The sequence below is a fragment of the Cervus elaphus genome, chromosome 29 (assembly GCF_910594005.1).
Source record: "Cervus elaphus chromosome 29, mCerEla1.1, whole genome shotgun sequence".
Taxonomy (NCBI): domain Eukaryota; kingdom Metazoa; phylum Chordata; class Mammalia; order Artiodactyla; family Cervidae; genus Cervus; species Cervus elaphus.
The window spans coordinates 43,426,373-43,441,752 of NC_057843.1; the positions used below are offsets into that span (position 1 = coordinate 43,426,373).

The 15,380-nt window shown below is 39.6% G+C and overlaps 1 protein-coding gene across 3 annotated transcripts in view; it reads left to right on the top strand.

Annotated features, from left to right (window-relative positions):
• Window positions 1-15,380, top strand: part of PIP5K1B (phosphatidylinositol-4-phosphate 5-kinase type 1 beta) — a 329,589-nt gene that overhangs the window by 252,283 nt on the left and 61,926 nt on the right. The window contains exon 14 of one of the 3 annotated variants that reach the window (XM_043891261.1): window positions 4,455-4,533. The exons of the other annotated variants lie outside the window; for them this stretch is intronic. Coding sequence (XP_043747196.1) covers window positions 4,455-4,518 — 64 coding nt within the window. The 3' untranslated portion in view covers window positions 4,519-4,533. Of the gene's footprint in view, window positions 1-4,454; window positions 4,534-15,380 lie in introns of those variants that run through there. 3 annotated transcript variants of the gene reach the window in all.

The window sequence follows — 15,380 nt, forward strand, 5'->3', positions numbered from 1 at the left end:
TACTCCAGGTACACATCCCCGAGCTGGCCCACCAGTAGCCTTGCAACTTTTGTCACAATCAAGTGGAGGTCCTGCCCGAGGGATGCAAGCCAGAGAAAAGCACGTTGTGAACCGAGAGTATTTTTCAAAGAAACCAACATTTTAAAATCATATCACTAAATCATCACTAAGTAATCATATCGTATTTCACTAAAATGCCCAAATTCTTTTGAAAAATCACTAATTGTGGTACCACTTCGCTCCCTTGCTTCATGCTGGAGAGGAGAGCATGGACACTCCGGGTCAGCACCCTCTGCTGTGGTCATCTCTGCTCTGGCCTGCGTGCTCCTATGGGCATTTCTGCTCTTTACCCATTATGTGTAAGAGAAGTCAAAAACATGCCTCAGATCTTAATGACTTCCATAGGGAAATCATAAGGAAAAGGTGCAAAAAAGACAGAGGTGCTAAAGAACCTTGAAGAGAAATAATGGTGATTCAACCCCCGGGAATCAATATGCCTAGTTCCCCACCTACCTGCCCACCCCTAATTACTCAGCAGGGAAGCCTTTCCAGCCAATTGAAACGAAGTTGTCGTATTTTGTTCCTATCATTTTTTTCCTTTAGAGTCCCCCTAGTCCTACATGGTGTCTCTTGAGGCAATACATAGACAATATTCTAAGTCTCTTCAGGCCCACTAAAGTTTAAAACCTAATCCAGACAGCCTGGAAAGAAGATTGATGTTTATAATTCACGTTAGGTTTTCCCTTTCTTTATGAATCATTTTTATGTTAAGGCAGAGTAGTCAGTTTTCCCACTTCCACATTATACTATACATATCTGTACTTAAATATGAAATAGTAAATATTTCAACTAACAGTTGTCATTGTGTCCATCCTTTCAGAATCTTTTTTTTTTTTTCATGGAATGCAAACCCATTTTATTTTTTTTCATTTATTTTTATTAGTTGGAGGCTAATTACTTTACAATATTGTAGTGGGTCAGAATCTTTTGAGTTTGAAAAATGTCAGTTAGTGCCTGAATGTTTCCACTCCTAAATTATATACTGTAGTGGGCTGCTGCTATCTCTTAGAATTACTCCTTTTCTTTTTTAAAAAAGATTATTCTTTGTGACTTCAAAAATTCCAGCAGTAATTTATTCTTTTTTTTAAGTGTACTCCAAAAATTGACTAGGAAACAAAAATATACTATCATTTTTAAAGCATATTACTGGGAGTATATATTTTCAAGTTCTACTCAACAGTTCTATGTTAGAGCATGCAATTCATAAGAATACAAAGAAACTGTTATAAGTTCTTGCTTCCCAGTCAAATGGTGGGATTTTAATTCTGAAGTTTTGATTCTTGAATTTTTCTTTCCTAATAAGAATTCTATTTTTTGAAAGGAGATACAAATTGAGCACTAAGGAATACAGAGGCAAATGTGTTTTATCTCAAAGTTAAGAACAGTTTAGTGTTATGGAAGTTGGTTGCACACATGAATTTTAATTCTTTTTGTGATTTCCTGCACAGTTGGTAGCAAACGTGAAGCTCTTATTATATATAAGGATCGAAAGCCCTACTGCATTCCAATATGTTTATCCTTTCCCCACCAAAGATGGCTTTACCATCATCACCACTCTGTCTAGTCTCGTGTTTTGCTAGTGGCTATTTCTAATAGTTGGCTCAGACTGAAGACATTTGAAATATTGTGAGAAGGACAGGTAGGTCAGAGAAAAACCACTGGTCATTCGTCCACGGAGGGCCAGCTGGCAAAGGCTCCCTAAGTGAGGAGTCCAACATTTGAGACCTCAAAGGCTGACTCAGTGGCTCCAAGCACAGTTCTATGCCCTTCCTTCCTGCCAGTAGAGAATGGTAAACCTCAGAGAGGGTGGAACAGTTGTCTCTATCTACAAGCTCCTCCCCACAAATTGCTTATCATTCAAATTTAAAGACATATAGGTAGAGCCATCCCAAAGAATGTTAGAGACCCATTATTTTACAGATGCTGTCGAAAAGATAAAGGAAGATAAATGCAGAGACATGCATTATATGACATATCCAAAGTCACAGAGCCTGCTAACAGGATTTAAATTGGAACACAGGTCTCTGGAGTCCAAGCCTCATGGTCTTTCCACTGTGCCACCTTTCTCATCCTGGTCTCCAAAGACCTCTGGTCTTATCCTTGATGTGTATGTTATGCACAGATGGTCAGTTGGGTTTTTTTTCTTAATGTGAATTCTGGCCCTCTGAGCATTTTTTTTTTTCTTCACTATTTAATAACTAAAGTATTTCCAGTTGGCAAAGTGGTGGGCTTATGTTAACATCTACCTATGATGTTTATTCTAGAAGTCACTGAGCTGAGTTTGCTTACTAAAAACATGATAGTTATGGGAACTTTTCTATCATAGTACTAGTTATACTTCAAACCATCAATAATAATCCAGTAATAACTACAAAATAGCTAGTTATTGGGGCTTATTAAGGATTTGTGTTAGGTTCTTGACTCAAGTCACTTCATTCTCATTGTTGTTCATTCGCTCAGTCATGTCCTATTTTTTGTGACCCATGGCCTACAGCACACCAGGTTTCCCTCTCCCTCACCATCTCCCAGAGCCCACTCAAACTCATGTCCATTGAGTCAGTGATGCCATCCAACCATCTCATTCTCTGTCATTCCCTTCTCCTCCTGCCTTCAGTCTTTCCCAGCATTAGGGACTTTTCTAATGAGTTGGTTCTTCACATCAGGTGGCCAAAGTATTGGAGCTTCAGCTTCAGCATCAGTCCTTCCAATGAATAATCAGGGCTGATTTCCTTTAGTAATTCTCACAGCAACCCTATCTTATCTCCAGTTTACAGATGAGGGATGCTTAGCAATTTAGCTAACTTTCCTGAGGTCAAGTGGCTAAAAAATAGAGCCACATAATCTACACACAGCACTGACAGATAGAGTATTAAGGCACAGCCTCAGCCATTCAACAGTTGTCCTTCCCCATCTTCCACATCTCAGACAAGATGGCTTTTAAATGATGCTTTTAATGGAAATTCAGTAACATCCACACATGTTCTCTTCTTCCCTATCTGTTTTGCCTTTTCTTTTTCCATGTGATTTTGAGTAAGGATTTTCACTTTCAGAAATGTTAGTTTTGGTTTTCAAACACTAAAAATATGACATATTAGTTTAAATTCACAAGAAACCTAAAATAGCTGTTTCCTTATGTTTTTATTTTCAGTTCTCCAGATACACTTCAAACTGTTACATGATCATTGATTTTTTAAATTGAACTATAGTTAATTTATAATGTTATATTAGTTTTATATGTACTACATAGTGATTCACTACTTTAGTAGATTATACTCCATTGAAAGTTATTATAAAATATTGGTCAGATTCCCTATAACCTTGTTGCTTATATTTATTTTGTACATGGTAGTTTGTATCTCTTACTCTCCTACTCGTAACTTGCCCCTCCCATTCTCTCTTCCCCCACTGGTAATCACTAGTTTGTTCTCTATATCTGTGAATCTGTTTCTATACTTGTCATATTCATTCATTTGTTTTATTTTTTAGATTTCACATATAAGTATTAATATACAGTTTTTGCCTTTCTCTGTCTGACTTTTTGCTAAGCATAATACCCTGTACATAGTACTCGTTACATGGTCATAAATGGCAGAAGTTCACTGAGAAGAGACTTGTTAGGTATGTTTCTGCTTGCTTTAGAAAACCCCGTATCCTCTGCTGACATAGTAAGGTTCAAAGGAATCTTTATTACTTACAAAACAAAGGGAGAAAAAGTCGAGGGCACAAACTTGCCAGTAATTCCAGTTCTGTAACCATAATCTCCAGAGAGGGACGCTGCATGCCTGCAGTATCTGCTGAGGCCATGGCAGCTCCTTGCTGTACCTAGATGCCAGCTGAGGGCTCTGCCAGCCCATCAGAAGGTCTCTGTAGCCCTTCTGTTGATGCTAGATTTTGAACCTGACCTCGACACACCCTTTGTGATTTTATGCATCTTCATCTCAGTACTCCTGCCTGCAGATGGACCTTCTTGCCACCATTAACCCCAGTCAGGTTTTTCTCTTTCACTTTCATTATTATAAATCATCAGTTAGGGCATTAGTCCTCAAACTGCCACTTCTACCTCTCGAACATTGGGCAGGTCACCTTAACTTTGTGCATCTCAGTTACTCATTTATAAAATGTGGATTATTATGCTACTGCCCCAGAGCATCATTACCTTAAATGTAATAATCTTTGAAGAGCACTTATCATGCCTCTTGGCACATAGTAAGCAGCTTCAAAATACTCGTTAAAATAAGTGATTCCAGACCCTGACACTTTGCGGCTTCCCCATAAGTCCCACTCTAAGGGGCAAGATATAGTTATTTTTGGCAAAAAGCCCTCATGGAGTTCTCTGTAGTCAGAGTCCTGTCAAGGAAACAGAAAACACACTTGGAATTTCAGAGAGAATTTAGGAAAGGGTTACAGAGTGTGGGAGGCTGGAAGAGTGAAAGCAGGGAGTTGCAGAAACCCAACTAAGTAACTGCAGGAAACAGCTCCTAGCGGGAGCCCTGCCATGCCACCAGAACCTCAAACTCAGGAAGGAGGCCACACCTGGGGACCACATGCCCCCTGAGGAGCAGGAACAATAGAGAAGGATGTCACCTACAGAGCTGGGAGAGTGGCAGGGACACGGCCAGCTCCAAAGACACCACCCAAAGAAGAAAGAAAGAAAAATGTAGGAAGAGACCCAAGCCTTCTCCCTTCCTCTCACCTCATTTCCTGGCAGTGTCCTCAACTGGCAGAACCTGGCCAAGGAGCCTGAGGAACGTGGTTTGCCAATTCTTGGCCCCAGCTTTGCAAAGGAGAGTTGAGACAGAATATTAATAATAGCCTCAGCACACAAAGGGAAGACTGAGATAGATGTAAGATCTTTCACACAAAAGAATTACAAAAATCAAAGTTTTATAAAGATTGAGTGTGTGCAAGAACAAGAATCAGTTTAGACTCTTATAAAGGGAATCAGAGCCAATTTATTACTGTGCCAAGATAATAATAGAATGTAAGGTAGCTATGATTTTTTTAATAATGTGGGTAATTAGAGACTTCAGTATTTACCAATAAGTCTGATAGCCAATAATGCTTTCCCTGATACTATACTAGAGTAGATGCTGATTTTAAATACTCAAAGAAATGTCTTAGCTAATTCCAGGTACATGGAATAGATAAGAAAGGTTCTTGAGCTCAAGAATTCCACAAAGAGGTTTGTAAACCTGGGGAATCCAGCTGATAGAGCAGGCAATAGCCTTCAGAGACAAGGTAGCCATCACCCCTGCCCTAGGCAATGCACTTTATTGCCAAGACCCCAGTCCATCCCACTTATTTACTGAATATAACTCAGTTTAGAGCAAATACACATTTGAGGGAGTGGAGAGATGTAATGTCATTTCCGTTCTGTTTAGAGTTAAGAGAAGGGTTTAGTGTCTCTAGTGTCAGGAAAGCAGGTCACCAAGCAAATGATGATACACGTTTGGGGAGAATAGCAGTCCTGAGAATCCTGAGGCAAAGCCTGCTTTGTTACCCAGCCTCCCAAGAGAAGAATGTCTTATTTTAGAAATTAGGACCTCTTTAGGCATGCTGTGTTACAGGCGAACCTAAGAGCCATGTTCATATCCTTTTCCAGTTGTGATTGGGGCCCCTGCAGAGAAAATTGGAGCCTCATAGCAGCATCACAGTATGCCTGTTAGTTTAGCTTCCTCTCCACAAACTGAGGCCAAAAAAAAAAAAAAAAACCAGATTTACATCATATACTCTATGCCTGGATTTTGTTAGATGACACTTTTTTTTTGACAAATTATAAAATTACTTCTGAAGTGATCAGCTTTTCAAATGATCCCTCATATGTTTCAGCCTAGGCAGGAAATTGAAGTGAATTTTTCAGATATTTGACATTTATGAAGAATAATTTAGGATTCAGCATTAATTCAAAGAACACTCACATTTTTTGATGAATTGTTACATGGTAATATTTCTAGGTGCTTTTCGTGCATTATTAAAAAGTTTTAATGGATCCAATTGATGAGTAAGCCATATGAGGGAAAAAAAATGTGGAAAAATGTTGGCCAGCCTTTGGATATCTTAACTGATGAAAAATAACCTCTTCAGTCTTTTTTCTACATTGTAGTTCTGGGACCAAACCATCATGTCTCTATTTGCTTGACTTCGGCCACTAATGCAGTCTCTCTGGAAGAACATCTTGCTGGTGGTAGATGTACCTCTGTAGATCCTGCCCAGACCCCTGCCCTTCTTTACTGAACCTCTAGAGAAATGCATCTCAGAATGTGATTGGTTCCTCCATTTAGGTTTTCCATACTCCTCAAGGAATTCTTCAACTCATGCTAGAGTTGAAGAAAAAAGTTCTTTGAAAGATACTCCTCCCCTTCTCTATTTGTTCTGAGGTATGAAACAATTTCTTTGCCTTGTGGTTAAGCCGATACACAGATGGGCTCATTCAAGGACTTAAGAGGATATAATATGTAATGCCTGCCATATAAAGTGGACTGATATCAGATGATAGTGGGGAGACAAGACCTCAATGCCTTTCTTGTACTTCAACTCTACCTGGACATATCCTAAGCAAAGGTTCCCTTGCCTTAAAGGAATTTTAGGTTAGCAATACCTCTGGAAGACTCCAGCCTGCCCTAGACTGGCTTCCCAGCTCAGCCTCTGTGACCTTTGGCCAAACTACATTTCTGCTCTTCTGAACTTGACTAAGTCTACAGAGACCCTTGACTCAGTGGCCAAGCAAAGCCATCTGTTTAAGACCCCATGAGCTTCATGACTCTCTTGGTCTACTTAGAGATCAGTTAGATCCTTCTGGGCCCCAGAAGTCACCCTCTCGATCCTGTCTGTCTCCCTCGGCCTGCTTGACTTGTCCACATCACACTCTAATTCCACCCTTCAGTTTAGCCCGTCTTATGAAGTTGGTGTCTTGCCCTAGACAACTCCTGTCCAAGTGACCCCATACAGGGCCGTGCCACGGGCTTGTCCTTATCACCTCACCTGTCACAGCCTCCCTTTGGGGTATCCTCTTTTAGCGCATCTCCTGTGTTCCCATTTGCCTTCTCATCTAGTTCTGATAACCACAATACAAAGTAATGATGACTGCCAGGGCCTGAGACTGTGATGCGTGAAGTCCTTCCAGGTCCTCTCTACTAGCTCCCTCCCTTCCTCCTCCATCCAGGGACCCCCAGGTGCCAGGCTCTGCCAGGATCCCAAGTTTGATTTTGCAACTCTGATATACCTAATATACACAAAGTAACAAACATCATTTCTTCCAAGGCTCTAGAAGGAAGTTGATCCTCAACATCCTCTGTTTAATCCTGTTATCTATGGAATTATCTCCCAAGTAGCCAGCTTTATCTCCTTGTAATTTAGATTTTTGTGATCTTTGAGGGTACAATTTCACTGTGGAAGTCCATAAATGTAAACCTGCTACTGAGGACTCATTGATTTCAGAGAAACTTGACAGACTGCCCCCCCCACCTCCACCCCCACCCCACAGGCCAGCTAAACACAACGGCCCTTTGCTTGAAGCTCATGATAGTCTGGGTGTCAGGAGAATTAGGTAAGTGTAATGAGGGAATTAGGAGGCATTGATAAAATCTCAAATCAGAATAATACTAATCCAAAATGTAATTATTTAATAACCTGCTTTCAAGGATAAAGTAATAAAGATGAAATATAATGATATAAAGGAGCTTATTAATTAATTTTCTGGCCAGCCATATTAAGAATTAATGTTTGGAAGGTCACAGAAGAACTTAAAAACAACCAGACTTGTTTTCTCAACAAAGGATTTGGCTAAAATGAAAATTCATCATGATGGCTACTTGATAAAATATGGGTTAATTTCTCTCTTTTGTAGTTTCTCATCACATTGGAAGAATACATTTCTATGTATTCAGGCACTAAGTCTGGGCAAAAGTGTTTTATCTTTTATTTATATGTAAGTGCATCTGGGTTCATGTTCTAATAATTCTAACTGCCATTACTGGCCATTTTCTTTGTTGTCACTGGGTTGTGACAGGAGAGAAGTCAGACATGCCAAGGCCAAGTTAATAAGTGAGTTTCCCAGATCACCAGCCCAGGTTGGATGCATGAGACAAGTGCTCGGGCCTAGTGCACTGGGAAGACCCAGAGGGAGCGGGTAGAGAGGGAGGTGGGAGGGGGGATCGGGATGGGGAATACATGTAAATCCATGGCTAATTCAAGTCAATGTATGACAAAAACCACTACAATATTGTAAAGTAATTAGCCTCCAACTAATAAAAATAAATGAAAAAAAAAAAATAATACGTTGAGTTTCCCTGCTCACCTTCCTGATGCATTTCCAATCCTAGTAGCTAAACTTGCCCTAAAATCATGGAGCTTTGGAAATAGAAGAGTCCTTTTGACATCATAGGAGAAGGAAATGGCAACCCACTCCAGTATTCTTGCCTGGAGAATCCTATAGTCCATGGGCTCACAAAGAGTCGGACACAACTGAGTGTCTAACACACACACTTTGACATTATATCATCCAATTCTTTTTTCTTTTATATCAAAATTCTCTATACTGAGTTAAACAGTCAAATGGTTGTATAAAGTTAATTAGGAAAAAGAGCAGGTCCTTGTTCACCTCCCCTTACACTTTACTGTCCCCAGATGTAACCACTCTCAGCTCTTCTATTTGATGCATTTGGCAATTAATTCTGTATCTCTAAACAGCATGCTTGTATTGCTGTTTCTTGACATTAGGTTTGGACATTAGCTAACAATTTCCCACTACAGATGAATATTTAGCTGTCTTTTCACCCCATACATGCACCCTTCCCACCCACCCTTCTAGTCTCCAGTATAGTTACATCATGATTGTGCTTAGATCTATATCGATTGTTTTATTATAACTATGTAAATATTGTGCTTCAGTTTCCTTTTCTGTATGACTTTTTGTTTTCTCTGTAATAAATAATTATCTTGTCCTTTTATTTGCTTAGCTGTCTATGTATTTGTATTTAACGGAAGTCTAAACTCTTTACCAGTTGTCTTAATTGCTTCCCAAACTATTTAGATGCATCCAGTTCTGTTAATTTCATTGTTTTACAGAAGTTTCCCCAAAGTCTTCTGACCTGTTCCCATCTGGGTTAGACTGCCCTCTGGGGCCTGAAGTTCATATGTTATCTTGGAGTTTTCCTTCTCCACCATCCTGGGATCCTAATCACCTCTTGTCTGTGTTGATTCCCCTGTTCATCATGTCCTGTATCTGCCTCTTTTTTGGTTTACTCCCTCATTTTTGTGGAACACATCCTCTAGTGTCTTCCTCAGGATTCATCACAAGTAAAATATTCAAGGCCTTGCATGTCCAAACAAATCTTTATTCTTACCCCTAACACTTGATTGATAGATTAGCTGACATAGAACTCTGCACTGTAAATCTTTCTTGTTTTTAATTGTCAAGGCTTTGCTCTGTTATCTTCTAGTTTCCAGTTACCCTTGAGAAATGCAGTGCTATTCTGATTCCTGATGTTCTGTATGTGGTCTGTGTTTTTTTCTAGAAGCTTATTATCTCTTCAGCTTCCCCCTTGTATCTCAGTGGTTCATGGTGATATGCTTTGGTCTATTTTCCACCATTATGTTGAACACTCAGAGGGCCTTTTTGATCGGTAAATGCATGGTTTTGAGTTTGAGAAAATTTTTGTAACTAATTTTTTTTTTTAATTTTCTTCCTCCACTTTCTTTCTTCTTCTTACAGCTCCTTTTTTAGGACTCTTTCCTTATTTCACAGTTGAAATTTCTTCTCTTTTCTTTCTGAAGAGATCAGGATTTTTTGTTTGTTTGTTTTGCTCTGATTTTTGTCTCTTCTTATCTCTTGGTCTCAATTTTTACATGGGTTGTCTTTTTCTGTTTGTTTTGGTCTGCATCTTTCATATTCACAGCTTTCCTCAAATTTCTGAAAAACCTTGCTTTTGCTCAGCCACATGTTTGAATGGGAAATTAAAAGTCTGACTGGAAGCTTCAGTGTTTGAATTACCCAAGCTTCACTAAAAGGCATCGGTTGGATTCTTTGATGTGAAACCAGTGTTAGTCACCACCAGTCTTTACTTTGACCTAGTTTGATTCCTTACAGAAGATGCTTCTAGTTTCCTGCTTGACAGAGAAAGGACTGGCTGTAAGCCTTGTGGGACCTGTGGCTGGGAAGAGGGCTGGGTGTCTCAGCATCTATTATAATAGGCACACATTCAACCTCATCACACTGATTTCCTTCAACTGCCTCTGGTGTCCCTGGGTCTACTTGTGGCCTGTTCTATGTGCTCATCAGAGGGGGGAAATGTCTTCCAGTTTTCTGCCAAAATGGGCCTGAGTATTTGGCTGGCTGTGTGTGTCTCTGCTTTCCCCACTGGTGACTTAGGATTCAGCTCTTTTGAGTTTGCAATCAGTTCTACCTATGTGCCTTCTAGGCTGGTAAAGAATCTACCTGCAATGCAGGAAACATGGGTTCAAGCCTGGGGTTGGGAAGTTCCCCTGGAGAAGGGAATGGCAACCCACTCCAGTATTTTGCCTGGAGAATTCCACGGACATAGGAGCCTGGCGGGCTACATTCATGGCATCGCAAAGAGTCAGACACGACTGAGCAACTAACACTTCCTTGTGTGTCTCTGCTTTCCCCACTGGTGGCTTAGGGTTCAGCCCTCCTGGGTTTGCAATCAGTCACTACCTATCTATGTGCCTTCTAGGCTCCAAAATGTTGTGTCTGTTACCCTCTCCCCATCTTCTGCTCTTTTTTAAGTTTATGTCTTTTTTGACCCTTTGTTATTTTAAGGGGCTTGAGGTGACAGTACAATTAGATAGGATGTCTGGCTCTGCTTCTTTGTCTATGTGTTAATAGAGGCCCAGAGAGTTGCCAAGTGAGAATTCTGAGGTTGCAACGTAACTTAATAGCAGAGCTGGTACTCGGACCTGTACTGTCTGACTTCTTGTTCAGGACATCCTTTTTCAAAACAGGGAAAACCATCAATAATGGATTCATCCATAACAAGTGTGTGTCTGGTTGAGTGTGCATGAGTTTAAGAGTCTACTTTGCCACGAGTACTTTGTATTTTTGCTTTGAATTATAGCTCATCACCATGCTGGAAATCGGGAAGCATACCCGACTCTGTGACTTTCTCTGTGTCTCTAGCCCTGAGAATAAAGCATGAGTCCTTAGGGTTAGCCTACCACTAACTAGCCATACCCTCTCATATTTAAGACATAATTCATCTGCTTTCTTAAATCTCCCTCAACCCTTAGCAAACAGACTTGCACTGGGCCTGTCCCAGTAGCCTATCAGATCTAAATCCTTGAAATAGACATTGCCCCATCTCAATGTTTCAGGCTAGAATCTTACCACATCTATTAACATAAATAATACACATTCTTACATACTTTAATTCAGTATCTCCCAACATTTGGGAAGGACCTTCTAGCCACAGGATATTATTATATAAGATTCGGGGAGGGGGGGCGGCGGAAAGATGGAAAATCTTTACTCTTAAGAAACCATCATATTTCTATGAATAGATAAAATGGAAGGTGAGCAGTATTCAGAAGTTCAGTGAAAGATCTATGCAAAGTGAGTTAGGAAAACGAAGTTAGGAAAGATGACTTGTCAAGAACTATCTGTGATGCCTACAGCAAAGGAAATGTGCTAGAGTAAAAACTCCATGTCCCTAATGATAGTGTCTGTTTCTCTGGCTCAGAAAATATTTCTTCATTATCCAAATGCAATATTTGAGATGCATATTCTTAGTTGAACTAAGAAGGGATATCCAAAAGGGAAATGCCATTTTATTAAAAAGCTTAATTCCAGGAAGATGTGTACTGATCACTTGCTTCTAGCCATATTTGTAACAATAATGAATACGTCTACCTTTTCAAGTACAGACAGATGCCTTGAGCTCATCATCCCAGGCTCTGTGAGAGAGCAGAGTTCCCCAGTTTGCCCCTGATTTTCATTCAGCCCCGTGTGTCATTCTGTGGCTGAGACAGATTTAAAATTCATTTCCTTGCCTTAGTGACATAAAAGCAATTCTTAATAAACAAGGGGCTCCCACATAAAAACCCTCTCAGTCTGTTCTCTAGAGAACTGGGGAACTGGATATTTTTGTTTAAGAGCACACAGCTCTCAGCCATAACCAGAGCATGATACCTGTTTGCCAAGACAGGAAGGCAGATCACCTGGGAGCTGGCCCAAGACTGAAATAATTACATGAATTCTGGGGATGGTGAGAGCTTCATATTTTATAGCACTTATCTAATAATATTTATAAAGTCTTTTGCTAAATATGGAAGATAATTTTTGAAAACTGATGGTGGTATGGCTACCATTGTTGTTTAGTCACTAAGCCGTGTCTGGCTGTTTGTGACCCCATGAACTGTAGCATGGTAGGCTCCTCTGTCCATAGGATTTCCCAAGCAATAATACTGGAGTGGGTTGCCATTTCCTCTGCCAACCCAGGGATCCTTCCCAGCCCAAGGATCTCCTGCTTGGCAGGTGGGTTCTTTAGCACTGAGCCACCTGGGAAGCCCATGGCAATTAATTAAGGCAAAATTTTTACATTTCTTGTTATGATAATAATATTAAGAACATGTATTGGATGCCTACTCTATACCATGTATTCTGCTAGGTACTGTACAGGTATTGTTTTATTTAATGCTTCTGTCAGCCCTATAGGGTAAGCTAGTGGAATTAGTTAAAGAGAGTTAGAAACATACATGACAGGAATATAGAAAAGTCAGTTATTATCAAGGCCCTGTGTACCCAAGCCTAAGACTGTATAAAAATATACAATAACTTGACCCATAATATGGACTTCTATATACTAATGAATTTTATTCCTCTAAGATTGACAGTTCTTCAGTCATGACTATATTCTCAATTGCGTTGTTTGAAAGCTTTCCTATTTGAAGTGAAAAGTGAAAGTTGCTCAGTTGTGTCCGACTCTTCGAAACCCCATGGACTATACAGTCCATGGAATTCTCCAAGTCAGAATACTGGAGTAGGTAGCCTTTCCCTTCTCTAGGGGATCTTCCCAATCCAGGAATCGAACCCAGCATTGCAGGCAGATTCTTTACCAGCTGAGCCACAAGGGAAGCCCTTCCTATTTGAAAATCTCATGAAACATGACCTTTGTCAGTTAGAAAGTGGCCCCATATGCCAAAAAAGAACACAAGTTAAATAACATGTAGTCCAGTCAGTGGAAGCTTGTGATTTAGGCTTCAATCATTGTTTCTTATGTATTATATGTTGCTAGAGAATGTAGAAGATATCTTATGAAATCTTGTCACTTTGCATTAAGAAGTAAAAGTATTAGTTGGAAGTGCTTTTAGCCCAAGTAACAGAATATATATTGATAAGCACAGCTTAAACTAGAATGATCTAACTTGTATAGTGAGGCCCACAGGTGAACCACAAAAAGATGAGCAGAGATATTTATCTCCTCGGTCTTCAGGGTGGTGAAGGGGATGTAGGGCAGCCAAAGCACCCAGGGCTGTTCACCTCAGGTGCCCGCAATCTCCTCCGTGTTCCCCACAAGCAGTACAAATATTATCATGCCCTATGAATGTCATGACACTAAAAAAAGGTTGAGCAATACTTGCTTTAAAATATAATAAAGAATATTTATTTGAATAATGTATTCATTTATTTGAATAAAGTCTGAAAGTGTGGATTCCAGGATGGTTGCAGCTGCCCAGTGACAGTCTCAGGGATCCAGGCTCTTTCCATATTGTTGCCCCAGAGTCACAAAGTGACTGCCACAGCCTCAGACATTGTGTCCTCACTCCAGGGAATGCATTCAAGAAGGAAACAAAAAGAGCAAAGAAAAAAAAGTGAGGGCATTTCATATTGCAATGGTCTGTTCTTTTATCCAGTGGGTAGGGGAGCGGCGGGGAGCTTTCCCAGTCACGCCTCCCAACGGCATCTTCTTAATAACTCATGGCCAGAAGTAGATCACATGATCATTTCTTGTTGGGAAGTGGTTTACTCTTGGGAAACTCTGGGAAGAAGTTTACTTACCTTGTGACCACTGTTCTCCATCCACTACCTAAACTCAAAATTTGAGGGTTCTGTTAGCAAAGACAGAGAGCTATGGCAGTTGTGTAGGCACCAGTGATAGTGCCAAACACAGCCTGTAAGGAAAAAGCTAAAGTTGTTTTTTTTTTTAATGAGACAGATTTTCTGCTGCTTAAGTAACTGTTTAGACTGTTTCAACCAAAAAACTGCCCACAGGATCATTTACCCCTGAAACTAAAATCTTCCTCTGTGGAAGTGAGTTGTAAACAGAGCATCCTACAGATAAGAGAAGGGTTTGTACAAATACTAGTCAAAGAAATTCTCAGTGTTCATTTTCATTCAGAGACATCCAAGCGGCATTTATGATTTTGTAGCTTTGAGTTGTGGAACTAGGTATGATTTTTATACTTTTTTCTCCTGTTTGATAGTTTACTAAATTTCATTGTGTGTCACATGTGCAACGAAAAGGCATTAGTGTTTTTAATTACTTGTTAAATCCGATGGGATCTTCAGAATGTTGTATGAGGTGTCTCCATAGTTAGACCACAGAGCTGCTTTTGTTTCATTTCTTAAACATTAAAATTAAACGTCATTATAATGCAAATGTCTTACACCACAAATTTTAAAACATTAACTTTTCTTTATTCAAGCAGTATTAACTTTGGATATTTGAAGATACTTTTTCTCATTCCCTCAGAATTGACAGAGCAATTGTTTTTATTGTGTTGCAAACGCTATAGCTGAGACAATAGTGGCAATGAGTGGAGAAGCTAAATACAAACATTACTTCTGATTAATTGATAATTTTTAGAAAGTTAGTTCATAATATTCCCAATACTGATTTGGAAGGAAAAAAGAATAAGAAAGAGAGAAAACACTAGCCACCCAGGATCTCTCCTTGGTAACTTGATCTTGGATTTGGGAAATAGAGTTAATTCTGAACCAATTTTCAGTCCATGATAAGGAAAATACATTTTCAGCTTCATGAACTCACTTTCTGATTATCAAATTATGTAAGCACTTTATAGTGTTGGGAATTTGGAAAAGAAAGCAGTTATTCTTAATCCTACCACCGTAGTACAATTGTTAATGCCTTTGTAAATCCCAGTCAAGCTCTTTTCAGATGTTATATGATTGTAGTCAGAGCATGAATGCTACTTTGTATCATACATATTTTTGTGGCACTGTCATACTTTTTTTCATATTTAAGTTTTATTTTTATCAAAGACATACTTCAGAATATACACCAGCGCATCTATCCCTCACCCTCCTTTCCTCCTTCCCACAGGCAATCACTTTCACCTTTTTT